Raw genomic sequence first — 27,465 nt, forward strand, 5'->3', positions numbered from 1 at the left:
TGTAATGAGACAGGCGTGACTGTTAATCAAATTTAAGTGCATAAGCCTCATGAGTCTTGAATGTTAAAGCAAAAACTTTTTTTTGGAGAAGAGTGTGGAGCCTGCTCACGACTGACTAATGTTCGCCACGAGTTGGGCTGACTTTCTTACACGTCTCTTGTTTTCCAAATTCAAATTTATTCACTTCACTGACTTCTTTCCTCCCAGAATAGCCAATTCAAAATTTCCATGGAAACAAAATATTTGTTTCTGTTTCGCTACCTGCGTATGCCCTCTCAGGGTCCACTTTTTCATGTTCGATGCACGGTGTACATGAGGCGTGGGCGGAGACGCTTATAGGCTCAGATCAAGGCTGACGATTGTTTCATATCCATCACTGTCCATGGTGTTCAAGTTCAACCCATCGATATACCCCAAGCAAGTACAAATACGTCATTAATGTTCGTGAGACTCTTTTTTGCTGTTGTTGTTTTAAGCTTGATCAAATGGTATTCTACAATGTCATCGTTTTAATCGACGAAGTCTTTTCACTCGTGTAAATAATAGAAAAACGTGACTCCAGAACGCATTTTTATGTCTCATCTTAATGAATGAGGGGTGAATGATTCGCTTGGATACCGAACACGTATCACACAATTTATGTGTGTGTGTGTGTGTGTGTGTGTGCGTGCGTTATTTATACCTATTACACCCGATGGTGGACTGTACTTTCCAAGAAGAAGTAGACATCTCTTCAACACACTTCTATGAACGTAAATACACTTTTAAGACAGGCATAACTTTTGGACTCTTCCTCAACAGTATACTGCTCGGTTTTCCAAAGTTTATCCAACTTTCTACCCGTTTTCCTGGTATTTATGGAACTAAAGAAGGTACTCCAATTAATGGGATTGGCAATTGTGAGCGAAGCGGGATTTCCTACTTCTCTTTCTAGGGACCCCTAAGTGATCGTCTCAATTCAACTTCTTACAAACGGGAGAAAACAAAAACCGGAGGAAGAAACATTAATTCTCCTAGCGGGATACTTCCTAAGAGGGAGAGAAGGTAGAGGGGGAATGAAATTTGGTCATGAACGTTATTGCCGCGGGGATTAACCTGTTTTGGCCGGAGGGATCACCACGGGATTCTAACGGCTCTAGTCCGGGGATTGTGCGGCGGGGGATACGAGGACCAGTCGGCTTCATCCGGGTCATGTTTTACCACCTAAGATGAAAGCTTAGTTAGCTCACTTTAAAGACTGCATATACTTCTCAACTATTTTATACGCTTAGTTGTTTGTTTTGTAAGGTCTAGAATGAATCAAACAAAAATTAAACTCTTTATCTCACAGGCTACGCAGTGAGTATCAGTAAAGTTATAAACATTTCTTCGGAAAGTGAGTACCTAGTGATGGCAGATTGTTTCTCATATAGAAAGGGAGTTAATTTCATTGCAGTGGAGGATGTGACAGTGTAATCGAGGGCGTAAATATTAGCTTGAAGGGGAGAATTTGGAAGAACGGAGTACGCCAGGAGAAGGGACTCTCTGGAATGTGAGATCATGTGAACCATGGATTTATGAAATATCACTAGAACTTGGAGTATCATGAAAATTAAGGAGAGAGTTAGCTGTACGTTAACTTTGCTGTGTCAGAACTGTACATTGGTAAAAGTCAACACAGTGCATTGATCATGTGAGTTATTCGTGCAGAAATAATCATTCAATCTATTTGCGCCATAATATACCTTCTGCTCCATGACATTGTCTTGAGAGAAAAATCACAGACTCAAAGAATCATTTAATGGATTGAGTTGTCTATCTTAGAACGTGATAAATACATGTATTTTACGTAGTATAAGCGCATTATTTTCATTGATTTTGTGATGTGTTGGAGTGTGCCTGTGTGTGACTGTGTGCGTGCGTACACGCGTACGAGTGTCAGTTGTCGGCTGCTCGCGAAATTCCTCGGAAAAGGGAACTCTATCAAAGTCCATCCGTTTTGCTTCAGCTTTTGTCTTATTCAACAAATATTTGCAGTGTGTGGAGGAAATTATTCTTGGAATGTTTCTTTTCGGTCAGTCCAAGTATATACATGGTAATGATCCTATCAAAATCGCTCCCGCAAAAAGTGGCGAGAATATTCCGGGCCATTATTATGCTGCACTGTATTGATGCCTATAGACTTCTTGGAAACGAAATTAATTTCCTTGTCACACGACATATGCCATGCTACTATTACAATGCCCTCTGGGCAAGGCAATACACGCAAAGCACATATTGATTCAACTCGAACGAAATAAATATGAAGAACAGCTTTTTCTGCGTATCGAATAGCATGAAGGCATCTGCTCTCCTGCGGTAAACAAACAAGTGCAACTTGGTCACTCTGTCCGTGTTATGGAACCATGATCAAATGCACACAGTTTACTGTGTAACCAAAGATGACTCTTAAAACAAAGGTAACTATTCATCTACGACACAGAATTTAGATATTCTTCAAACGAAGTTTTCTGGACGGGAGAATGAAAACACTAGTCTTGTTCGACAATCTGAAAGAAAATGCTATCACACACACACACACACACACACACACACACACACACACACACACACACACAAATATTCATCATCAACAAGACAGCAAAGTGTTCAAGATGAGGGTGAAGAGAAGGGCAGCTGTGTCAACTTTTTGTAAATCATTACTGAAGTTTGAAGTGTTTTTTTTTTATCAAGTGTTTCTCTTCTTCTTTCCCTTTTTAATACCTCTTCCGCCCCTCCCTTTCCATCTGTCTCTGTCTCTCTCTGTCTGTCTGTATCATACACACACACACACACACACACACACACACACTATCAATCACAATACCTCTTCTGTCTATTTGCCTGTCTTCCAATCTAATTAATGCTGTATTATCAATCGTCTATCGATAGATGTATCGATTCATACATCAATTTATCTATATACGTCTATACAGTTGTGATTTGACTACGTTTCCATACATCTGGATGTATATACGTCGTTACTGTCGTTTGAAGCCATTGGCGTATACTCACAGCAATATGAGGTATTAATTTCTTATAGACAGTATGATGATTGTTCTCTGACGTAATAATAAGTACAGACGTGCTATGTGCAGAAGTGACTAGAATATCTTACTCCTAAATTAATATTTTTTTCTGGACTTTGAGATAATTACTGCTTACAATATGTTTTATACTAGCTGCATTAATTTCTATAGTTTTAGTCAAGGTGCACACAGATTTTGGATGATATTTACACATTCACCATTAAGTGTATCTAGAATTACAAGTTCTGCTTCTCAGTGGATCGCTCTTTTCAAACATCATGCTTAATACTTTCTTGTCAATCTTGCAAAGTCCCCCTATCATTCAATTCATTTTCACATAATTCTAAGAACTAAACGTATTTCTAACACATTGTTAAAACAACATAATGTTTTGTGAAATGAAAGGCCTATATGGTTTATACATTTGTAGAACGGAAATAAACTATAATTGCGACCAAGTCGATCGTTACCTTTAATGGAAAAAATTCGAGCAGGGAAAAATCACTTCAAAACTTGTCATAATTGCATGCATGTATTACATTACAGAACAATTTAAGACATGTATGAACTTTTTAAATTATAGGGTCATGACATTGCTTCTTCATTGTGTGCCCGGTAAAAGCTAATGATATGAAGTGAAACTTCAATTAGATACGGTTATCATGGTTGTGTCGAAATCAAGAATGAACGTTTTCTCATCCAACTCAAATCAAATAAATGTAAGAACCACTCGAATATAAGGTCAAAAAGGTAAAGCTGCACTGTCATCCTAGGTGATGAAGGAATGATGATGTCCTTGGAAGCTATATGTATGTCTTTTAGAACTGACATAATTCCTCTCTATATCCATTTCTCTTTCTCTATCTATCTTTCCCTCTTTGCTTTTTTTTTCTTTCATTCTGTTCATCCACACATTTGTGATTTCGAGTAAGCAAACAAACACTAACAAAGAAAAGAAGAAAAAAAAGTGCAGGGAGATCCCACACCATCCCTCCCCTCCCTCATCTATCAAAGACCAGCCACTTTTGACAGAAGTCATCAATCTCTCCTCCTCCTCCTCCTCTTCCTTCTTCTTTACATCTTTCCATGGTATCCCTCCTCCTCCTCCTCTCTCCCACCCCTCCCCAACCCCTTCAATCACACCCCTCCCCCCCCCCCACACACACACAGCACACATCTACCATCACCAAAGAGGTACCTCCTTGCTATCACCAGGGAGCTTGGAAGAGACCTCGATCTTCCCACCTCCCTGCTATCACGGAGTACTGGTAATCTTCAAGGTGCGACATGAGAGGATGAGGGAACGCGTGATGAGGACAATGAACTTTATTCGTTGATCATGGTATGCACTGTGAGCAGAGACAGAAGTTACTTGTAGAGTGATATCTTGTGAAAGGATCACGGTTCTTCAAATGTCTCGTAATACAAACAAAAAGACAAAAATCGATGTTAATTTGGGCAATGACTTTTGATAAGACTACATGTCCTCTTCCTCTGTATGTAGAGATGATCCTGGCATGCTCAGTATCAAGATTTTAATCGTTTTGATCTCACTGTAAATTATTCTCCTCACTACAACAGCTATCCATACTGTAAAAGATGACAATCTTAATTGAAGTATAAAAGTTCTTACCACCTCAATCAAATTCACACTCAAACCTTGATGTATGAGATAACATTTCAGGATCGCGTGAGTCTAATCTTCAAAACCTGTACAATGAGACAGGAAGAGTAGGGGAGAAAGAGAGCATGAGAGAGAGAGAAGTCAATAATTGTATATCAAAGCATGTCTCATGCGTGTCCTTCATGGTTGCTGTCGTTCATCAACTATATGATCTTCAGTCGCATCAACTGCTGTTAAGTGTCGATTACACGATGCATGATACAGGCCACTCGATGCCTGCGGCTCTGTTTATTATCGGAGATGTTATACAAGAACACAAATACACGCACACTCCATTACCATCACTACAGAATTATATACACACTCATAAAGCGATCGATCAATGATTCTCTTCCACTCGGTTTTGGTTTGCGATCGCGAATTGAGACTGATCTTTACTTTGCTGTAATACTGTATGTTTCCAGACGTGTTGGGTTTCGCCGCAGTCGGTGATCGATATCTCCTTTAATCGCTGCTGGCAACAGGTGTATTTGAAAAGGAATTCATCAGACACCAAGAGACTGGAACGTCGAAGTGATTATCAAATTGAAAGTGACAGAAGGAAGAACGAAAGAAAGAAGGAAAGAAAGAGTAATCAAAGGAAGACAGCTGCACAGGTTATACAGATTGCACGCTATGGATATGAAGCGCTGAAGAGGGGAATGAGCACAATGAATAGAAATATACAGAGAGCACATCAATTATAGTTCGCATATACAGCTCGTCAATACGACCGTCTCTGAAGTTTAGCAACATCACGTATGTCCTATAGCAAACCAAATTATCATAATACACAATTAATTTTGTGACTTTAACCATTCAAATAGTTTCCCGACTTGTTGTGCTTGGGGAGTTGCCATCATTCTCATCAACAAAGTTAATGTCGCCAACTGGAACCCGCAACCTTCGAAGGATCCAATCCCGAGTGAATGGAGGACATTTACATTGAGATTGTTCGTGCCAATTATTGTTCATCACATTAATACATGTTGATTCTGTTATAACGACGAACTAATATTGTTCTTTCTTTTTAATTCCTCGTATGATTTGCCCACAATGCCTACATGCTCCCATGTAATTAGTGATACTACTAAAGTAATGGTGACCCATCAGGTGTTACTTCTAATCTTAATCAATGCGTTACTGTATTGGGTTGTTGAAAGACTGATTTGCTTCCACTTATTCTTTGCTCTTTCAATTTTACAATTACTGATTTTGGTGTTCGACCTCGCGTGGCCATGATAAACAATAATCGAGATAATCCGGCGCATGTTTGTAAACCCCAAAACTGCACAGATGTTGGGGGGGGGGGGGGGGAGAAAAGGACAGTCGGGGAAAACAAGTTCAAATTTTCCATTTGGCTACCCCATTTGAGTCGACACGTTTCGGAGCGATGATTTTGAGGTGTATTTTTTTGACGAACTGTTCACCGTGCATCCTGTTACCATTTGAAGGCGTCTTGATTCTTTATTTCACCACCACAGGAGCATTCAACCGAGCAAGAGGAAATCCTTTGAATAATTCTTTTAAAAGAAATGACTAACAGAAAGACCTACTTTTGCTGCAGATTATTTTGATCTCACTTTTGGAAATCAAGGTCAGACAAAAGCACAAACATATTTTGTGTTAACTTCCAATATAATTGATTGCCAAAGAGGATTTCTAGGTAAATTAACATCCCTTGTTCAATACTTACCTTGATAGCTATAGTAAGTTCAACAATACGGCCTGATAGAGATATTATTAGGATGAATTTAATATCAATTTAAAGTCTCATATGGCCCTGGACACGAATCTCTCTATATATCCTTTTTACAAACTGTTCTTCAGCTTTGTACCTGGAATCAAATTACAGGTATAGTAGAATTGTACTAAGCTTTTGTAATAAATCAAAGGAAAGGAGGTTTCATTATTGTCTTAAATTGTCGACCCAAAGCATAACTGTATTATTTTCATTTTACAACATAAGAAGAGAAAGTTTAGAAGTCAAGATACTATCATTTAATCTGATTTGTATATTTGCTTGTGACAAACATTGCTCTTTGGTGAAAATATGATATACATAGACACATATCATTTCGTGGATGAAACTTGCTCCTTTTAAGTTTGTTTGTCTCTAGTCCGAGCTAAAGCTACCTCGCTTCAGAAGCGAGCTAAAGTCATGCGCAGTACAAAAGGGGTATATGTATTACAAACTGTGAACCCGAAATCACAGCATATACTTTAATAATGACCTATGTTTTTACGTCACGTTTCGTAGGCAGGTCATTCGGACAGCTGAGGACAGTAGGAATAAGGTTCGTTAAAAAGTTGTCTCCATCTAATTGCACTTGGATTTAAGCAAGGAGCTTCTCCTTGATTCTAGCGCCTCTGGTTTTTTTTTTGTTTTTTTGTTTTTTGTTTTTTGTTTTTTTGTTTCCTACTACATGTAGTGTTACTGGAATCTCACTGCGCTATTTCAGTCACGCTTACATGAACCGCTAACCATACCCTTGACTGCAGAAAACGTGATTTTCAGGACAACAGTTTATATAATAAAAATTAATGAAGCAAAATAAGAGGCAAAAATTCAACTAATAGTGTATCACATTTTAATCGCTGTGCAAATTACCATAATTGCAACAATGCCGAATAATAATCTTTGTTGGATGCGTCTTAGCAAGATTGAAAACTTGTGTTTAAAGTGTATTATCATTCTTCACACCATGCTAGGTGGCTTTAAGACGTTGGCGTTGAATTTTCTTCTCCTGAAGTGTCTCTCAATCTATTCCCTCCTATTGATATTTCCCTCTCCATCCTTCCTCTTCGAACATCCATTTCTTCCTAATTCTATCCCCTTCACTTTCACTTCACTTTCAAGTCCTCATTCTTTCCTCCTCCCCCACCTCACCCCTCCTCATCCTCCTCACCCCTCCTCCTCCCCCGGGCCACCCCGTTTCCCCTCTCCTTCGTCTCTCATCTCCCATAGGGCATTGCGGGGCTGTCGGGCTGAGAATTGATCACTTCGAGCCTTGACCTCAACTAAACCCATCGGGAGGTGGGACCCAGGTTTTACCTCTTCGCTACCTCCAGCACAGGGAGGGAACGGAGTAAGGTTATCGACTCCCCCTAAAAAACTCCCTCGATTGACCCTACTCCAGCACGCTTCACGGGGTTATCGCCCAAACACTCACGCTCAAAGACTTTCCCCTCTCGAATGTCGCGCCTCAGGTGACGGCCTGTGTACACCCTCCGAGCTAGAGAAAATCTTAAGGACCTCTTCCTTTATATTGCTTCAGGTATCATATTCAGCATGGTTGCCAATGGCAACGATGGAGATGCACGGGTCACTGTTATTAATGATATTGTTCTGTTTGTAACACTTGCATTGTTGTTGTTGTTGTTCTTATTGTCTATGTTGCACTTGTTGTTCGTGATTGTTCCTCTATGATACTGTCCCACACTGCGTGGCGAGCACTAAAATGCCTCACTCCTATTAATAAAGGACAATCATGAGTCCCATCCCCTTGTCATACCAAAGATACTAAATAAATCTGGGGAAAAATGAAAAAATGACCGCTACCAGCTTGTTTATAACGAATTGGGCGTGGTTGATGGTGGTGAATCCCCCTACAAAATACACCAACTTTGGAGGTGTGGCACACGTTCTGTTATATTTCGGGGGACAACAGTTTGTTTTGGCATAGATTCGGAAAAAGTGTGAAATTTTTGAGTGAAGTGAATCAAACCTAGTCTTTCTTGAAGGACCGCTAAGTGGAGTTTGAGCAGACACCTCCCCCTCCCTCTTTGCAGATTTGAGGAATGGAGTAAACTAAGGTGGTCACATATTGTAGATATGAAACATGTAAAACGCTGAATTTTTCGTGTACTATATGATTATAATATCTTGATTTTGTGCAGTGTATTTACGGAACACCATTTACAGCTATGAGAACTATACACAAACTTGTCTTTCCCTACCCCCCCCCCCCACACACACACACCCGCACACACTAACATACACACATAAAAACACACAAGAAGCAGACGCCATGACTAGAATCGCATTTAGATACAAAACAATTTTGTTCGTCGTACGTGCGCGTTTGCATTACTCGGTCACGATCAGCACGATTCAAATTTTGTCTGTATGTATATGGCTATAAATACGACATATCACCCCCCCCCCCCTTGCACACACGCATTCCCTAAATAAATATACATTATTGTTATGCAGAGTACATTCGGTGCTTTTCATAATTACAGTGAAGATCATTGACGTTATCCTACAGATGGTTCTGATACAACTATGAATAAAGATGTCATCGTTGTGATTATTCTTTGACCTCTGAAGCTCTTAGTGTCGGTAGCAGCCATGACTATCCAGCCATTCTATCTCGCCCACGCAAAGAGAGCCTTAAAGGTCTCGCACCTGTAGATAATTTTGCCTTACACTTTACGTAGGTTAGAGTTTGTGTAATGAGAGTCTGACAGTTGAAAATACACGGTGTACCAACGACAATCCGCGGAGTCAGAGTTTCGAGTTTGGTATTCGAGTAATCACATGTTTTACTTCGAGAATGACATCTTAAAGGGATAAAAGATGTGACCCTTCTGCTGTAAACCTTACCACATTCTTTTCAGACATTGTTTCACACATCTTTCATGACGGATTTTGAGAACAGTGGTTAGTTTCCAGCCATGATTGCGATTTTTCTAAAATATCGAATATTATATACACAATGAATAAATGAATCACGTTTTACCCGTGTTACTTGTAAATCAAGATTTACCTGGATAGTTACAGTGATGAATTCTTCGCCTCTCCAAGTCAGGGTTGTTCTTCCGGTTGTACTTGACCTGTGACGTGATCGATGTTGTCGAAACGCCCGACATCGTACCACACTTTCCAGCCATCGCCATCGGGTAGGGAGGCGGCGGTGGTCTGAACGATAGGGCGGAGCCTTCCAGACCAATGGGAAGGTCGGCGGGGGAGCCAGGATGGGAGTTGGGCGGGGTGGGTGGGAAGCCGCTATATGACTGGTGGTGGGGTTGTTGCTGGTGGTGATGATGGTGATGTTGGCTCTGGGGGTGGTGTTGATGGTGGTGGTCCACTGGAGGAAAGTTGATGTTAAATGTGAAAGAGTTCGTGATTGGTGTTTGGTGTTGGTGAGGGTGGTGCTGCTGCTGATGGTGATGGTGACCCTGTGGTTGTTGGCTGTGGTGCTGAAACGAGGGGGAATGCATGATGGGTTTGGTGTCCATGCCCAGATGACAGGCATCAGGTGTGTTTGGGGGAATTCCCATGGGCACACTGCTATTGAGTCCGTTACCATGCATGTGGCATGGAGAAGATAAATTGTCCGCAGGTTCCTGCTTGATAGTCACACCATCCACTGTAATGGGCTGGGAATGACACACCATCCCTTCCCCACATGGCATCCTTGGACCACAAGTCCCAATGCTGTTGTTGTTCGAATCCATGTACTGGAAGTTCATGGAGAGCCTTCTCGCCTCATTGGCATTCAGTCCGCTACTCCCCAACCTTGAGGCCGGCTGCGGCTGCGAGCTCGCTGGGAAGTCGCAGTCCATCTCCTCCTTGATGTGGGCAAACTGCTGCCCATTCGGCAGGATCGTCCCGTTGCCGAGCACGGCGTGCCCGTTGTCGATACCCACGACGAGTTTGGAGTCGCCGCAGTAGAAGAAGTCCTCCATCATCGAAGCGCTCTCACGCCGGTTCTTGCCGTTGATGATATCGCTGGAGTCTGAAGAAGGGCTGAGGGGCTCCTTCTTGAACAAGATATCCGTCAGAGAGTCACATCCGGGTTCTCCCTGCAAGTTAGGACATGAAATATAAACCATAACATCAGTATCAGTCTGACAATCATAACAGTATTGGTTAGTGTTTATATAATCCACTCTATCGTTGTGCTTTCGTATCGTTAACAAAATTGCCCTACTTTGACGAAAAGAAGCAAGTGACATAAGTAATATATTTCCTATTATGCGTCGAATTTATTTGTCATTTTTATGTTGAAATCAGTGGAACGTTTCGGCGTCTTGACTCAGATGTCTATTAGTAGTATGGACGTCTTTTCTGTTCAGAGTATGAAATCCAAGTAGAGCAATCAGAGTCATAGTACGGCTGGGCTGAAAATCAATCATTATGAATTTGTCTTCGTGTTACGGGAGCACTGCGATATAGTGAACTCTATAATACCAGGATTATAAACAGCGAACTCTCCAGTTCGAATCTTATGCGATGCATGTTTTTATGAACATGATATTCAACTCATTTTACTCCCTTTAGTCATCAGGTGTAAGGACTAATACCTGACATTTTACTAGGGTGATGATAATAGGCGGCCCTCTGGGAGAACAGAGCAAACATTTAAAGAGATTTCACTGATTAGATGAGCCACATTCCATGATAAATATCAAGATTTCAAACAAGTTTACACGTCAGAGATGACGAACGTTCAAGTCTGCTACACATGAGCGTTTGTTTGCATCGCTGAATCAAAAATAACGGCATGGTTTCCCACACAAACACAAACATGTGTATTTGCACACTTTTTTTATTCATGCCTAATTCACTTCCTATGGAAAAAAATAGTGGCAGACATGCAAAATAATAACGATGATACTGTCCAAGGATAACCATATTCGGTGGGTTGGTTGTCAGGTGGCTGCTTTCCAAAGGGGTCCTAACGTGGCTTTTGTTTTTGTTTTTTTATAAGCAATATTGAATAGCACGGGACGGCATCAGTCATGTCAGTAGGCATTTGTGTTGGAGAGCACCGCTGGTCAAGGCAGCTTATGGCTCAAGAACACACTGTCTGTCACTATTGATGTAATTAGACTTCCAATAGATAAATAAATAAATAGATAAATAAATAAATAAATAAATTCTTATCTCCTCCTTAGTCACTCCCCTATTAAACCATGAAATGAATGAAAGCGCAGAGTTTTGCAGCGTGATGTCTTCTGTTAAATAAAGCACAAGTACACTGTCAATTTGGAAAACACTACGAAGAGAAGCATTTGGACAAAATACTCTGTTTAATTCACAATGGTTCGGCAATTGAACGCATGCTTCATGACTGCATCTCATGCGTGACAGGTCGTGATCTTCACGACTTCTATCCTTAAACTTCTGACCGACTTCGGAACAAGCAGACCATTCATTTTATTTTCTACTTGCGGTCTAGTGAGACTGGTAGCTTCCAAGAAAGTCTGTCTGATGACACAATGAAATTAAAGGTTGTAAAACAAATATTTTCAGTCTACCTCCCTCCATAAGGAGACCAGTAGGAACTCATGCGCTATGTGAACTTTGTGAACTTTTGATTACAAACACAAATATTCATTTATATTAAATGGGTTAGTCAAATACCGGTAAGTGATTGGCTAAACACAGTCACGTGATGGAGGTACTAGTTATCGAATTGACTTACTATGATGTAAGAATATCTTGCGTGTAACATTCGAATAAAATGTTTCTAATGGATAGTAATGAGAGAAGTGAATATGAAATGGAGAGATGGACGGGCTGACATTAATGTTTACTTCCAACATTCCATATGACAGCAAGTCAGTTGAGACTTTTTTTTTTCAAGGCCTTTCTCTTATTAAAATCGAGCACTGTGTGACGCCACAGTCACACGAGGGCGCTTCAATTTCTGCACACACATACACACACACACACACACACACACACACAAATAAGACTGCTTCGCCGAACACTTAAAAGTTCAACTGCCGAGGCCATGGCAGTCTAGCGACACATCTTCGCTGAAGCAGCTGCATATTCTGACCTCACAATCATTGAAACTGAATTTGATTCGCAGACAAAAATCAGATACACCTTTAAGAAAGGATGTGCTATGTTATTAAGATTTGTTTCATAGTACTTTGTCTTTCTCTAGCTCTAAAATTCATTAAATATCTTGGAAGATCTTCACGTCATGTTCATTGTGATATGACAGTCCTCTAATGGATTAATGTACTTGTATTATCAATCAGATCAGAAAGATTGGTAATGAGGGGGCGATAATAGCATAGGCCTACTTCTTTGAGTTACTGAATTGACACAATCATGTGGTCTTCACCTGTATTCTTTTTAAACAGATTATAGTGCCGGTGAAATATGCATGTGAGTCATCATCATCATCATCATCATCACCATCTTTAGCTTTGTTTCGCGGTGGCGCTGTATAGGTGACAAATTTGCATTCAAGGTCGATTTCTTCTTTTCATGTAAGTTTATACATGGAGCTACAAACGTAGCTCCATGGTTTATCCTACCATGGGTAGGTCCATGATCATACACAGATGAATCAATGCGATCTTACGTACGGAGAGCCACCACCAAACACTTTTCACGTAAATTCCGTGATAGTTTGCCCCCATAACGGAGGGAAAAACACCAGCAAGTGACCATCTGGAGATGACTCAGGCGGAGAGACAGCGGGGAGCCTGTTATCCTTAGCGCGAATTTCTCGCACAGCACCGTCTCGACACAAGTTGACTTTGTTGCCTGACATAATAACATTACTTTTTTCTTAATTCCAAATTCTTCAAAGAAAAACGAAAAAAAGAGTAACTTGAGGGGAACCACCATCTTTCTCTTCACTTATTTACGCGTTCAAATGAATGTCGGAGAGTCTTTTCTTCTTATTGTTTGACTATGTCTTGCAGCACCATCGGTCGAACGATTCCTGATTGTAAATACTACTACATGTACTACTACTACTAATAATAATAATAACAATAATAATAAAAATAATAATGATAATAATAATTGAAAAATGATAAAAAGCAAACGGAGCTTATCCCAAAACTAGACATGTATTATATACGACATGCATACAAGTCTAGAGTTGTCTTCAAGACGAGTTTTAATCAAATATGTTCACTCATTGTATGAAAAGTACGACACATTGGCCCGAATTCACGAAGGTGGTACAAATGAAACCATGGTTTAAACCATGGACAAAAACCATGGAATGCCAAGTGTCGCATGCGATATTTCGCTACGAAATCAGTCATTTCGTCGATGAAATGATTATTTTGTAAAGAAATGACAACATTTTGTAACTAACTGAACATTTCGTCCACGAAATGATAATTTCGTTAACGAAACAGTCATTTTGTCGACGAAATGACCAATTTCGTAACGAAATATTCTGTTTGACACTTGGCGCTCCATGGTTTTTGTCCATGGTTTAGACCATGGTTTTGTTTGTACCACCTTCGTGAATTCGGGCCATTGTGTTTACTCCGTTATGAATTCTCCATACACGTTTGCCTCCTTTCAATCTATACTACTCACAACTAGGATCGCTGATTTTTCTTTATTACTATTTTTGTTACTGTTGTCGCAATAGCAGTGACAAAAGCAGTTCAGACAGCTGCTCCAGAAGTCTGTTGTTGGACTAGTAACTCTAACAAAGAAAACTTCACACATCTCTCACATTCTCCATAAATTACACTGGCTTCCAGTTGACAAGCGAATTGTCTACAAGATCTTGATCCTGGTTTTCCGTTCTTTACATGGCACAGCACCCAGTTACCTTCAGGAACTATTCCATAAGTACAAACCAACTAGATTTCTTCGTTCATCCACTGCTCACACCCTTCGAGTTCCCCGTACTCATCATTCATGGGGCAACAGTGCTTATACCCAGTCTGGCTCTTCTCTCTGGAATTCACTGCCTTTGAAACTGAGAATGGAGACCTCTTTCCCTCTGTTCAAGAGGGAACTCAAGACCTTTTTATTTCAGTAACTGTGCTTTTTTTTTTCAATTGGGATCTTTTCCTGAATGAAGCAATGTGGGAGGAGGTCTTACCTTTCTGCGCTAGGAGTGCCACTATGTGACAGACATGGCGCATTACAAGACTCCATTATTATTATTATTAATCTATACATGGATAGGCCCACCATGGAGATGTCACTTCATGGGCTCATGAAACGGGACCTCACACCTCCAACGATTGCTATAGGGTCGCTAACTATGGTACGAAACCGGGAAAAGAATATCAAGTCAATCTGATCGATACTTGTTATTGTGTCTCTATATTATGTGAATACTTTTAAAACATTCGATAATGGCAATTATTAACCCCATCAAAAGCACTATTTGAAGATGGGTCCTACCCTTGATATGTTACAAAGAGAGCCAAAAATGTGAACTTTTCGTCGATGTAAGAAAAGGCGCATTTCCAAAAGTTTGTGAACATTTTACGTGCAGGCGAACTTTTTGGTCTTTAAGCTTAATGTTTTCACATCAATCATCCAGTGAAGCTCTCACCCATGGGAATATGGAGACTCCACCCCCTCCCATTCCTATTCACCCCTGATGTGTTACAGATGAATACCAAAATCATTGCCATTGGTTAGAGTTACATCCTATCCTAGCCCTCTCTTCATTCCACGCCTTGTATCTCCCTCTCCAGTCTAACCTTATGCGAACCGAGTATCTAGCATTGTCTTACGTTTCTACCTGACAGGATGGGATGAAACCTCGCCATCACAACGCAATGATTTTGGAGTAAGAAACTCTCATGGTTATCCCACTGGGATGTCCGTACATCCATTTGAAGCAGAAAGACTCATGTGTATCGGCTGTTCTCCTTTGGCATAAGTGTCCAAACTGTTAAACGGGAGTGACGGCTTTGGTTAGGATTGAAAGCACACTTTGTGACCGGTAAGGGGGTAAATTCGCCTCGGAAATTGATATTAAAAACGATAAATGAATGAAAGATGTAACGTTCTGCGCGTTTCATAATAAGTATTAAAATTGACTCATTATGTTATAGCTACTGTATTTTTTTTTTCTTGTGGTGAGCATGTTTATAAATACCTGTTACCAGAGATTGTGCTTGCACCTACACCTACACCTACACACACACACACACACACACACACACACACACACACACTCAAAGCTGAAGAATGAAGTGAAACAGGTCGTTTTACCCTTCTACACGAACCACAAATTGCATCTTTAACGAATGCGACAACTGTTGGTTTATTTTCATTGTTTCATGGCAACGATGGTCCCTATGGAAAATCAGTTAAGACAGTGAGACCTATAAAACAAAACGCCACGCAGTTCACACTGTGTTGCGTTCATCAGACGGCTTGGTTAAATATTGAACTACACTTATTGTCACCTGTGCACTGGTCCACCATGCATGATCGTATTAAATTGGCGGAGGTCACATGAACAAAAGCAATGCCACAGTCGCATAATATGAATTTGTTTCGGTGTCTCAAAAATGTTTTTCAGCCCGAGGAAAACCCCTTCTGCAAACGATCTTATGCACACATTTTACATGGATGATAAACTTGGCTATTTTAGTTTTGATGTACAATAAACCATGACTGTTTCTGATGACCAATAAATGCATTCCTTTTTATAGAAAACCTGCCAATATTGGTTGGACCAGGGAGGTGAGAGGCTCTCACCTCCCTGGTTGGACGTGATATGGTTATGCTACACTGATCATGAATCTTTCCCTTCTACGTAACTGTAAAATCACATGGAAATGTATAAATCTTGCTGCAGACAGTACAAAACATAAGAAAATAAATGAATGATGACGTAGATCCTAATCATCCCCGTCATGATTGGCTGCGAGTAAACACGTGACAGAATTATTTTGCGTATTTCTGAGTGAATAGCCATCAGAATTTACCATGACCATCGGTCTTTTTTTTTTCCGAGCTGTTAGTAAAGTGCGCGTACATTCCAGACAGAAGCAAAAAGGTTACTACTATATTGACACGACAGAACAACCAGTGATCGTTTGTAACAACGATTTCATTCATCGTGAGGCCTAACAGCTGGCACTTCCAAAAGAAGAAAAAGATGAAAGGACAGAAAATGACCTGACATTTTGACCGCAGGATTAAATATGCCAGCAATCGTCAAATTATAATCGCAAAGGATATTACGGGACGCGGTATAGGACTGTGGTTGCTTGGATGGAGATGAGGAAACACGGCATCCGATACTCCAATCCCCCCCCCCCCGTTTTTTTTTTTTCTTTTTACGTGAGCTTACATAAATCTGACATTCTTTCCTCTCCTCTCAATAAGTGTTTTGAGGCGGAAGGTACATTGGACTGACATAGCATTAACTTTCATTTCTATTAACTTTGAATTTAAAACAAATCTGTACATGCTACACGAGGAAGAATTCGATTTATAGATCAAAATGTATCTGCAGGAAGACAAAGGATATCCTTGGCGGAATATGTGCATTTCCGCTAGAAGAGAAGACAGAATCAAGAGGGAATTCCACAATTTCTTGCTGCCCATGAAACACAAAAGGGCGGCATTGCTTCTAACGATCTGAAGTGGAGAAGGCATCCAAGGGACACGTACTTGAGTGTCATACTTTCGTGGAGTTGTTATTGAGTAAGCCGGCAAAATGATAATTGGTTTTTACGTCCTTCCATTGCCCTCCTCTTTTAAGGGGGTTGGTGGACCATTTTAAAGATATCCCAGAAGGATAATCTGTCTTTCATGAAACAATTTCATGAAAAAAAAAATGTTTGTATCTTAGGCAAGGTAGTGGATTTGGGCAAATATTGCAGTTACTCTTGGGGTTCGGCGTGTCCTGCTAGCTGTTCAACATCCCCAACCTGCTGCTGGTGGTGGTGCCAAATGAATCCAACATCTTGCTAATCTGCTATGTCATTACTGTGCCCCTGAAAAATCGCAATGTCTTTTCAAAGTCGACTTCACAGAAACGTTTATCCTTAAACGCATGCCTTTGGGTGAGGGAAGACAGCAAAAGAAAAAATCGTTTAGAATAGCTTCTGCTCGTAAATATTGGGATTTGTCCCCAACAATGCTCCGCTGCTGACACTGATACTCATAAAAAAGTTGATTTGCAACAATAACACTTTATACTATAGTATTGACAGGCCACATCAGTTGTCGTATACCCTCCAGACGCAAATCTTGATGTAAACATTTCTCATTATTGCCTGTGCGCACGAACCGTGGTAACGACGCTCGACAGTATTCTTGATAAGAATTGATTCGATTTTGACGAGAGCGTGAAACTATTTTAGTGTTGATCCCTTCTGCCTTAACTTTATTGACATTCACACGAACATAAGTCAGCACGGAAAGAAAATTATTCTCCCTCAGAATAAAACACTCCAACAGGCTTTGTTAACCTTTGAACTTTGGTATAATCAGAAGCATTGCTGTTTTGCTGGAAGAAAGAGTAACCTTCGCAATAAATCGCTCTGCAGTACAACAAGCGCACTATGATGTGTAATGATCACTGTGACTGTTTACTAATTTTCGTAGGTGTTTATTTACTGCCGCGGCGACGATGTTCAAGTTATCAAGTTTGTGTTTACGTTACAAGCGCTAGGTGCCGCAAGCTCCGACAATCAAGTATTGCGTTCCCCGAGTCTGTCAGTGATAGTCATATACACATATTTGTTAGTAAGAGGAAAAGTAAGGTTAAAATAAAAAGTAAGAGAATTCGAAAAAAAGTGAAAAGTTGGACGTGACAACGGGGCTCTTCTGAAACGCAAAGTTTTGAAGAGTTTGTGGCAGAAAATCGACTGCAGAAATTATAAACAATTGGTCTCTCAACAGTTCTATAAAGGAGCAGATACTAGTGAACGGTTTTGGGGAAGTGACGAGGTTCGCAAATCTGCATTCTGAAGTATACAATACTTAAAATATGTGGGTACAGGAAATGGATGACATTAAAGAGCATCATATAGACATATTATCATAGTTGTGGAAATCTATTTGATGTAAAAAAAAAAACAACAACAACAACAACAACCGGCAATTCTCACTTAACGTTTTGCGAGACATTCAGAAACCACTCTATGAGATGTCAAAGAGCATGCAATTCTAAGGGGCATCAAAAGTTTATTGGATGAAAATCGGTTGAAATGGCTGAGATATCCAAAAACAAGGTAAACAATGAGATCCTAATAAAAGGCGTGGCTGTCGCCTTTTATCATTATCACTTTTTTTGGGGGGGGGGGGGTATCTCGGCCATTTGAAAACCAATTTTCATCAAATAAACGTTGAATCCTTTTTTAAATTACATGCTCTTTCATATTTTCATGAGAGGTTTCTCATTATCTCACTAGGAAGGTTATAAACCTGAATCCCCACCTCAACCAGTACTGTTCAGTACTGTTCATTACTGTTCCGGCAAAGAACTCTTTACTACAGATATTAACAGCACATTGCGACAAACAAATCATAACGCAAATCAAGGAGCTCCTTGCGCATAGTTTTCAGAAGGGCTCAAAATTCATCTTCCATAATTGGAATTTGCTTACAATATATCAAAAGTTTCAACTGAGAATCTTGTCTGGCTGACGCAGTTTGCCATGGTAATGAGTTGTTTTGGAGTACACAGTATACAATAATTCCGATCATAATTATGCGCGCTCCTGAAGCGCCTTCCCCTTTTAGTATAGTGGGTGAATAACGAACGTTACTTTATAATCGATCGTGCCCTAGCAATCGTATTTTTCAACAAGCTGTATTTGCGTTCACTCTCGCGGGATGATCGGCGGATACTGATACTGGCCTGATTTGTCGATTATCTATATATCGATTTTGAAACATCACGTAGATAAATTCTCAGATTGTTATTTACTTTCGTTTACCTCTTTATGTGCTAATATTTCGCAGTTTTTTTCGTTACCAGAGTGAAACCCTGTCATTACAGCGTTATTTCACACATTTCTTATGTGATAGGACTACATCCACTATATTCATGTGTTCATTTTAGCGCAAGAAAAATCTAAAGTTTCAGCAGGCGTATGGAAAACTCCTTTTTTTACCTTTAAACCTTCAAACCACTCACTGACAGGAGACGGAGGAAAGGGGGATGGGAAAGGGAACAATTAATAGCGAGTATAAAGTAACTGGTTTCTTGTTGTGGAGAGGGTGACAGGGTGAGAAGGGGGGGGGGTCAGTTTCGTGGCTATCCATAGTTCATGAAATACACTATTGAATATACCGTTTGCAGATCGATCCAGGTTTGTCCAATCACGTTGTGTTTTGCCTGGCTAGCGTCAACACGAGAAGTCACCCTGCTATCTCTGTCCCGAGTAGAGTTCTGTCAACACCAAGCGTGTCAATCGGTTCACCCTGATCTCGCAGAACTTCACACCTCTCTTGCCCCCAGCTCTTTGTTCGTCACGACTCTGTCCTCCTCGGTAAATATTTGTCTTGATATATATAGGCGGAAATTTTTGCAGTTTGGACTGAATACCAGAGAGAAAGATGACGGGCAGCACGTATTCCTTTAATGCGCTACAATATTCTTCCCGCCAACAATAAGTCCCTATCCTCGAGAAAATTACCGATAACAGTTTGGTAACGAATTTGTCTGCCCTCTTCAGTGAGCAAATATGCTCGATCATCTTCCTTGCAGACACTCGAAATTACGAAAGCTTATTGAGATGACCACGCAGGAGAAAAAAAAATTGCTCGTCATTTTTACGGTCTCACCTTTAGACACGGCATCATCATCATTTTACCCTGTCATTGAATTGGGATGATCTTCGATTAGGTTTATCAAAGAGTCTCCCCTGCAGTAGTGCTAAGTGGGGACCTGTTGTGAAACGAGTGATTACGGTGATGAGGGCAAAGATGGAAATGATTTTGAAGATCATCTTCACCATAATCTCATCACAATCAGCTTAAGTCATTGCCATCACAGTGATGATTATTGAAATACAGTTCTGATGAATACATTTGACCTCAAATTTAACCTGGTATTCACAAATAGAGTCCGTCTGCATGAAACAACACCGAAGCCTCTTGGAAAACTTGCAATCCACGCCCTGTAATATTTGAAGGGCCATCTGTGGTGGCATCACAGTGCTGCCAACATTCAAACAGTAGTGTTATGGAGATTATAGAGAGCTTAAAGGAAACACGTATATGTGTGACATGTATCTAACTGGGGAAAATTAATGTCGAATTTAGGGAGGCTTTGATATTCTTTGTCAGGATGTGGAGGGATAATCTATTTCCATGGAGACTCTGCATGACAAAGAGATTTGGCGCCTTTGCGGCGGTCATCATCAAACCTTAATACCCCCTCTCCCTATCCCCTACCCCTTCCCCATCACCACTACTTCTAATCTTCCGTGGAAATCGAGATATACTAATCGGTTTCTTTCGGAGAAACACATTCTCCATAAATTCATTGACCCGAGCTGTAAAGCTCTGATTGTTTGGATTCCTCCCCACAGACTCTCATTTCGGAGTCTTCAATTACGCAATTGCTTTTTACTAGTCGGACTGCTTCGAGATTTCGTCTCGAGATGCGAGATGCGTACTGCCCCCCCCCCCCACGGGAACACGGGAACCCCCCCCCCCCCTGTCTCCTCCTCATTCACTTTGGATAAAACAAATGTCTATTGTCCTTGTGTACCAGACGTGAAAAAAAAAGAAATAACAGCCGTACGCATTGTACATGATGCAAGCGATTATATTCATTACCGCTTGATTATTTTCGGACGGTTGAGAAAGAAAAATGTACCCTCAGACAATGGACGTAACACATGAGCAATATGCAGGGTATGTACAGTCAGTAGTAGTCCCATCTCCCTGGCACACTGTGTATGTCTACTGTGTTCTCTCTGCACATCATTTCAAGCCATGTATCCTCTCTGTTTGTTTGGCTAAATTCTGTCCACCAAGTGGGTCTCGAGGTTATGTTTATGTTGTGAGCTGTCGAAGTGAACTGATTTCTTCCTTTCGGTTTTAAATACGGGTAGATTTACGACCGAGTGGAGTAGCGAGAAACGTTCGAGGGGAATTTCCATGAAAATGAAATGTCTGTTTGAAACAGCCAAGAAGTCTAATGAAGTTCACTGACCTCTTTGTGAGAGATTTCGTTCTCGTTGAAATAATAGCATGGCAGTTTTCTGTATGTTTATACCACTTCTTCTTTTTTTTCTCGAGAATACACATTCACCGCGGTATCTATTCTTTCTCTTTTTGAGTCAAAGGAATCTGTTTTGTTTGTTTTCCTCCAGTTTTTGCGTCAAATTTTTTGGCTGAAACAATATTCCTTTCGTCCTGATCTAGGATAAGTAATATAACAAACTACTTTACTGTTCAAATCCTTATAAGGTGCCCGAGTTAATAATAATTTGCTTTGGCCCATATCACAAAAGTTTAAACACAGAAGTTATAAAACGATATGATAAATTTATTCGATATTCGTGGCATAAGCATTTCTTCTCTCATTTTCACTCTTGTCTCCTCATCCTCCTATCCTCCATTTCTTCCTATTACCTCCTCCTTCATCCTCTTCCCCTTCCCTTTTGAGACTTTTCTCTTAATTGAGATGGTCAGCTTACCAAGGTTTTGTCTTTCCCGTGCACGAGCTTCATCAAATCAGAGAAACCCATCTCCCACTCGAGAAAAGAATGAAAACTCCCTCCTTCTCTCTCAAGCTCGGAAGCTTTCTTGTGGTTGTGGCGGGGTGGAGGCAAGTAAGCCCAAGAGAGAAGCTATTGGTGCAGACAGAGAACGCTTCGAACTCTCCACGAATCGATTGACGGGATGCGTCTATTTGACTACACGTCACTTTGTATTTCTTGGGACATATATCTCTCCTACAGCGCCCCCATTGGTTCTTGCTATAGCTGCTGTTTTACAGTCGGCGTGAAGAGTAGATATATAATGTGTGTATATATACCAATGAATATACACGTACATGCTGATACATATTTACATATTCATATACAGAGAAAGAGAGGGAGAATTGAATATTGTTGTAAAATTTTATGTCTATTTGCACTTTTTATTAGACAGAAGAATCAGAAATTATTGTATTTGTTTATCACCTCTGCCTCCAGGCACATAGTAATGGCACAGAGCGATTTACTTTCTTATATACACTTTTATCACGAGGAAACGCACTGAAGCCATTATGAACCTGAAAGAACTACATACATAGTACAATTATGGAGCTAGCTCCGAAGATATAATCGACACATTCCAATCTTGCGGGCAAAGTTTTGATGATTGTGAGTTGGAAGAACTGAATCAGGTCAACCTGAGCTCTTTTAAAAAGCTTGTGCGACAAAAGAGCGAGGTCTGGATGACAAGAAGATTCTTTCAAATTCTATCTCATAACAATAATGAATACCTTTGACGTTAAAAAAGTCAGGGAGTGAAATGCTCTATGCTTTGACTAAATCTGTGCGTCACGTTGACCTTCCCTTGAATACAGTCATCGAGTTAACAGTTCGAACAACCCAGCAACAAAGGTGAACATAATAGTTTCCACTCTGTCGCGTATATCCTTCCATCAGCTTGAAGCTCGACAACAATTGAACAAACGTCGAAAATTGCCATTGCCATAAATTAGGTCGTTTCATGTCCTTCCATAAATCAGTCAAAACAAAATAACAAATCAATTTGAACCATGACGTCTATCAAATGACTACTCAAGCACTAACATAATATTAGTTAATATACAGTATATTGAATTTTGTTACGTATGGCGCTAACAATGAGTAATGCTTGGGGCACTTTGAATAGTTTGATTTCTTGTTTTCATTTCTTCTTCAACAGAACACTAAATATATGGAAATAGTTGGCCAGGGAGGTAGAAGAAAGGTCTTCCACCTCCATGAACTGACAAAGAGGCACTATCATAGTAACAAGGGTAGCTGTAATTACATTAATAACAGGGAGGTGGGAAATAGCAGCGTTACGAAGATCATGGGTTTTCGTTGTAGGTCCATGCGAAGATGAAGAAGTTTTCGGTCTTCGAGACCCTGTTGTGCGTGACTATTAGAAGTGAAATGCAGCGGGCAAGAATAGAAGCTGCTGTTTCATATCAGTTTGTATTAATTTGCTGGCGGCCATGTCGTCTGTAAACTCTAACCCGACATGTGTACATGCGAGACCTTCCGTAGGTACATTTCCCCCTTTTTTTCTGTGTGAAATGTGGCCAGAGGAAAGGTGGGGGAGGGGGATCACCTTTGTGTCTGCTTTGCCACAACATTTAATTTTCTTTAAGATGACTGTGCAATAGTAAGCGAACTTTGAAAGTTGTGAGGGTAATTTCACTGACGTTTTTCATTGCCATTGCAGGGGGGGGGGGGGGAGGAGGCGACAGTTTATTGCGCAGCGTCTGAACAGAGAAACTTGACATTTGAAAACACTTTTTGAGGACGAACCTGATCTGATAGTTCAGGATATTATTTCAGGGAGTATTCTGCAGAATTAGACGAATTAGTAGGTCCGTCCGTGTGGTGACCGGGTAAGTTATGATTTCAGCCTTATTGAAAGCATACAAGTCAAATACTGAATGCACTGAAAGGTATGCATCTACAAAGTAAACATAAATACTATAGATAACCATGGCAACAAAAAAAAAGAGGCAGTATGAATTCAATAGGAATGATTGATACTAGTGAGTAGTGTGTAAATAATACGTGCTGGTTTTAACGCGAGCCTACATTGTTGAAAACTTCACGGGTGGCGTACTTTAAGGACAGGTTAGAACAGAAAATAGATTATGTATCAAAACAATAGAAGTGCTGAGGATACGGTAGAACAAGTTTCTGTTTTAAGCCTTTTTTTCCATTTTGAGTGTATAAAAGATAGGCATGGGGGGGGGGGAGAGCTTTGTGGAACAACGTGGGGAGCATGCGGGCTGGGCTTGTGTGAAGACCGGTAACAACGTCACAGACGCGATGCAGATTGACAATAAAATGATAACACGATAATGACTATATGTCATCACGAATTTTCCTGATTTTGATACTGATGACGATGATCATGATGTGGGGATAATGATAATGGTGATGACTGTGGTGATATATTTCAAAGGTCAGTGGAGCTCCGACTGTCACGGGTGTAAGCTCTGAATCGCCAGATACAGACAACACAACGTATGATTGCTGTATATGCCGCTATGCAGTGAGCATGCATCTCAACAAAAAAAAAAAAAAAGAAGAAGAAAACCTTGGGCATTATACTCATAATGGTTATTTACTTGACCGACACGAGATATATCCGGTTTGTGCAAAATAACTTTATAATGTTCAGTGTACGCAGTAGAGCTGTCAATAACTTCATAGCATCATGTATTATTACCACAGTTCCAAGTGAGAGGTCTGTTATCAGTGGATTTATGAGTCTGAGCGATTATGATTCACCTTGGAATTAACCTGTTTTGTAAAACCAGGGAGGTAATTCTACCTCCCTGGTAAAACATTGCAATTCAGCCTACTAACGACAGTGCTTGGACTATGCATTTAAATTAAAACTATTGTATATATCTCTCTATCGTGTTACATGCTGCAATGTTGTTATACATGTCATATCTGGTGCGCAACTCAAAGACGAGTGGAAGACGACTTAACCATGTCAGTTCCAACTTAAACTACATTACATAATAATGGTGTCATTGCTGTTGCGAAGCAATGGTCGCCGTATTAAGCACTCAATACAAGTAGAAAAAAAAATCATTGGACGTTTTCTCTTCACGAATCCATGTCTATTCACACTGTGTCGAGAAGGTACACCCCATGCATCCAATCAACAACAAAAAGTGTCTTATCGCAAAATATTGTGGATATTGGGAAGGACTGTAGACGAAAAACATACAAACAAGAGTTTTTCCCCACACCAATTGTTGCCAACAACAATATTCATGAACATGCGATAGAATTGCTAGTAACAGTCTGCACAAAGGAGACCACATTAACAGGTGACCATTCTACATTTTATTGCCCCCCCCCCCCCATCTAGCACATGAAGACAAAATGCACAGATGCTATCTTATTAGAGTACAACGTAACGCTATGGGACCTGTCAAGAGCTCTGATTGAATAGGTGGTGGATTCCGTACATTATAATATAATTCATAAAGTTGTTTTTTTTTCTGCACCACAGCGACGTTTGTGAAAGCTTTTCTTATCTTCCAGGGAGCTAGGAGTGGCCACATCCCTGATTATACAACTTCTTATAGGCATCGTTGCCATCGGGGAGGTGGTCTCACCTCCCTGTTGCCATTTAGTGGAGGCAAGCAAACCAGCACTCAAGCAAGGGCGGGTGCATACCTGGCTTACAAGCCGCTCAGTTCGTCTACATGAAAAGCGACACACCCGCACCTTCTCCGGGCGAACAGTGCATGTAAGAATGTGCTGTGGGAAATCCCTTTGCCACCTCTCTGGTACGTGTCTGTGAAATACCGTGATCGAAGCTGCATCGGCAGGCTCGCCCGCAATATTAACGGAATTTAATAGAAATACAAAAACTGCACTTGCTACCGGCTGTAACAAAATATTTTAGCTAATGATATACCAAAACAAAGACCTGCTAAGCAAAGATGGCTGAACATTCATTTACCTATAAGTACAATGAATTATTGTACATTTCTTGGACAGGCTGAAGCATTTATAGCTGCCCGGCTTTAGTGAATAGAACAAATAAACATACAAGCAATGATAATGTGGGATTCGTGAAAAATTGCGACAAATTTCTCAAGAGATTGCATGGTGGAAGACAGGTAATATTTTGAGAGGCTGTGTTATGATGATTTTAAGCAAGCAATAAATCAACCTTTTAGCAATCACCGAACATCTCACTGACCATCTTGACCAAGCAGTGACGTCATCCACAAAGTTAGATACTGTCTAATGGTTCACTTTTAGCATCTCTAATAGCTGGAGCAAAATCGAATAACAAACGGCGAAACGTACGGTAGGTGTACATTTCTACATGGTTACCCACAGTTGTAGCTGTTCACTTCTGTTGCTATAGTTGTTATTACTATCGCTAATTGTTGGCTACCACTGATGCTGTGAGTGTGAGGAGGGATGATGAGAAAGAAGAAAGTGAGATTACTAAGGAGAGGTGAGGTTAGGTACTCACTTCCGGTTGTTCCTGCCAGCCGCTCTCCATGAAGGGGCTGGCGGGCAGAACGAAGTCCCCGTCACTGGGCGCGGGGGACTTCTCCAGCTCGTTCAAAAGTCCCTCGTTCCCGAAGAGTGACAAGTCTGGTAAGATCCCGACCGTTTCGGTCATGTTCACGTTCTGGTGAGGGTGCATGAGGCTAGAGGCAGATCACAGTGAGAGGAGGAGACGAAAAAAAAAATGCTACTGAAATATACAAACTCTACGCCGCAAATATGTGATCTTCCATTCATTAATCCAAGAGCGAACACGCTTCGCGACTTCAAGACTCTTCTCTTTGAATGAAGACTTTTTAAATCGGCCAGTTAACTCCTGGAATGCTTGGAGATGTCTGAGGTCATGCTCAGTGACTGACGGACTACTACGTGTAGTCTCAAGGCATTGAGGAGCTTGAAGTCTCATGCGCAGTCAGTCAACCACCCAGCAGACGTACCTGAGGTGAATTCAGCGCGAGCGCGTGGGCGGGCGGGCGAGTTCTTGGCCACGGTAAGCTACTGCCTGCCTGCCTGCCTGCCACTCAAGCCGCACTTCTCGGCGACTGTGCACTTTGGGGCAGCACATACCAGTAGTATGAACAGATTATTGGTAGTAGCCATTGGCCAATCAACGCTCGAGCCGTACGCCAATGGCATTGCGGCTGGCAGAAAAAAAAAAGGTATAAACAAACACAGACTTCTCTGTCCATGTCAGGTAATTTTTTTTTCCTTGTTCTGTTTCGTCGCTGAATGGAGTCGTGACGTCAAACCACTCAGTCAAACTTTAGGAAAAGCCTGGTAACGGATGTAAACACAATACTCGCAAGCCGTCACGCT

At 40.8% G+C, this 27,465-nt stretch overlaps 1 protein-coding gene across 1 annotated transcript in view; it reads right to left on the bottom strand.

Moving 5' to 3' along the window:
- Positions 1-26,788, bottom strand: part of LOC140235516 (uncharacterized) — a 38,168-nt gene extending 11,380 nt beyond the window's left edge. Inside the window, exons 1-2 of the mRNA XM_072315540.1 lie at positions 26,612-26,788; positions 9,483-10,521 (exon numbers count right to left, since the gene is read on the bottom strand). Of these exons, the coding sequence (XP_072171641.1) occupies positions 9,483-10,521; positions 26,612-26,788 (1,216 nt within the window). The remainder of the gene's footprint in view (positions 1-9,482; positions 10,522-26,611) is intronic.
- Between the last annotated feature and the right edge of the window lie 677 nt (positions 26,789-27,465).

This window comes from Diadema setosum, chromosome 11 (assembly GCF_964275005.1).
Source record: "Diadema setosum chromosome 11, eeDiaSeto1, whole genome shotgun sequence".
Classification (NCBI taxonomy): Eukaryota; Metazoa; Echinodermata; class Echinoidea; order Diadematoida; family Diadematidae; genus Diadema; species Diadema setosum.